General features: G+C 30.3%; 1 protein-coding gene across 1 annotated transcript; it reads left to right on the top strand.

The window, feature by feature from the left end:
• The first annotated feature begins 313 nt into the window (after positions 1-313).
• Positions 314-1,113, top strand: LOC105778391 (auxin-responsive protein SAUR78). Its single transcript, XM_012602076.2, has one exon. It carries the CDS (start codon positions 460-462, stop codon positions 817-819), a length of 360 nt encoding a protein of 119 aa, XP_012457530.1. The 5' UTR covers positions 314-459; the 3' UTR covers positions 820-1,113.
• Positions 1,114-1,555: the final 442 nt, after the last annotated feature.

Here is a 1,555-nt window from a genome sequence, read left to right on the forward strand (position 1 = left end):
ATTTATTTATTTCATTACCTTTTTCACCTACCTTCATCATAATATGTGTGTCGATTTCAATTTTTCCGTATAAAATTCTACTATATCTATCAATTAATATCATCTTAAATATTAATATAAGTTTGCTATAAAAATCACATTAAAATGGAATAAATATAAAGAAAAGGTAGTTCTTATATAAATAAAAATATATAAACTAAAAAAAAAAAAAAAAGAGTCCCCACCAAATGGTCAAACAGGGGGCAACTGGTTTTTTCATTTTTTACAAAACCGAATGTCATTTCTTAGCTGTAATGGTATTATATCAAACAGTGGGCCTTAAGCACTAGCAATGGCCTCCCCCTTCTGTTCTTTTATATACTGACTTTCCTTCACTTTTCTCTGCAAATTCACTCAAAACAACAATCCCCCTTTTCTCTTCCTCTTCAAAACCCAGTTAAGAGAACATAGATTATATATATGGCGAAAGTTGGGAAGCTAACGAAGCTCAAGTCTGCAATAAAAAGATGGCCGTCTTTAACGAAACTCACCCGTACAAGCAGCGCCATAGCGTCCGCTTCAGATTCTGAGGATCAGAAGAGAAGTATTCCGACGGGTCTTCACGCAGTTTACGTCGGGAAGTCACGGCGGAGATACCTGGTACGGTCGGAGATCATCTGTCATCCTTTGTTTCAAGAGTTGATCGATAGGTCCGGTAATGAAAGTGAAGTCATTGTGTCTTGTGAGGTTGTTTTGTTTGAACACTTGCTTTGGATGCTTGAGAACGATGGGGCGCAATTGGGTTCCATGGAAGAGTTGGTCGAGTTCTACACTTGCTAACAAAAGGAAAATGGTGATGACGAAACCAGTGTTGAATTTGTAAAAACAAGGAAATAATGGAAATCAATTTTTAGTGTAGGATGATATAATTTTAGTGTTTTGAATGTTCCATTGGGGACGATGAGGATTAACCCATAATTTGATTTTCAATCATGATCGATGTTGCTTATCAAACAAGTTTTATAGGAAATTTGTTGTTCTGTTCTGTGTTCTTTTTAAATGTTCTGTAAGAACTGTTACAACCAAAACTGGTTGAGACTCGAAAAATGGAAATTAAATTTGGTTGTTTTTCAATCTTTTTTCTTAATTACAGACATTGATATTACCACGTTTATTTGTTTACATAAAATAATTATTTAATTATAATTTTAAAACTTGTAGTATAAAACTTTCTGGAATTCATAACAAGAATAATATACACAATTTTCAAATTGTAATTATTTATTGTTTTATCTAAAATAAAAGAAAATATATAAAATAGTGATATCTAATAATTCAAATCAAAATCCCTTTATTTATAGGCAAGTGAAATGAAGCCTAATTCTCAAATCTTTGAAGAAAAATGAAAATATATATATTTTAAAATTGATAGTAAGAGTCAATTTAAATTTACTTTTTAAAAATACTTTTGAGATAAAAATATTACTAAACAATATGTTTTAAACTTTTAAAATACTTTCACAAATACTTTGCAAAAATATTTTTTGACCAAAAGTAGATGCAGAAATTTTAATTT

This window comes from Gossypium raimondii, chromosome 10 (genome assembly GCF_025698545.1).
Source record: "Gossypium raimondii isolate GPD5lz chromosome 10, ASM2569854v1, whole genome shotgun sequence".
Lineage (NCBI taxonomy): Eukaryota > Viridiplantae > Streptophyta > Magnoliopsida > Malvales > Malvaceae > Gossypium > Gossypium raimondii.

Coding starts and splice junctions, on each gene's coding strand:
- LOC105778391 (XM_012602076.2), top strand. CDS start 460: ATGGCGAAAGTTGGGAAGCTAACGAAGCTCAAGTCTGCAATAAAAAGA.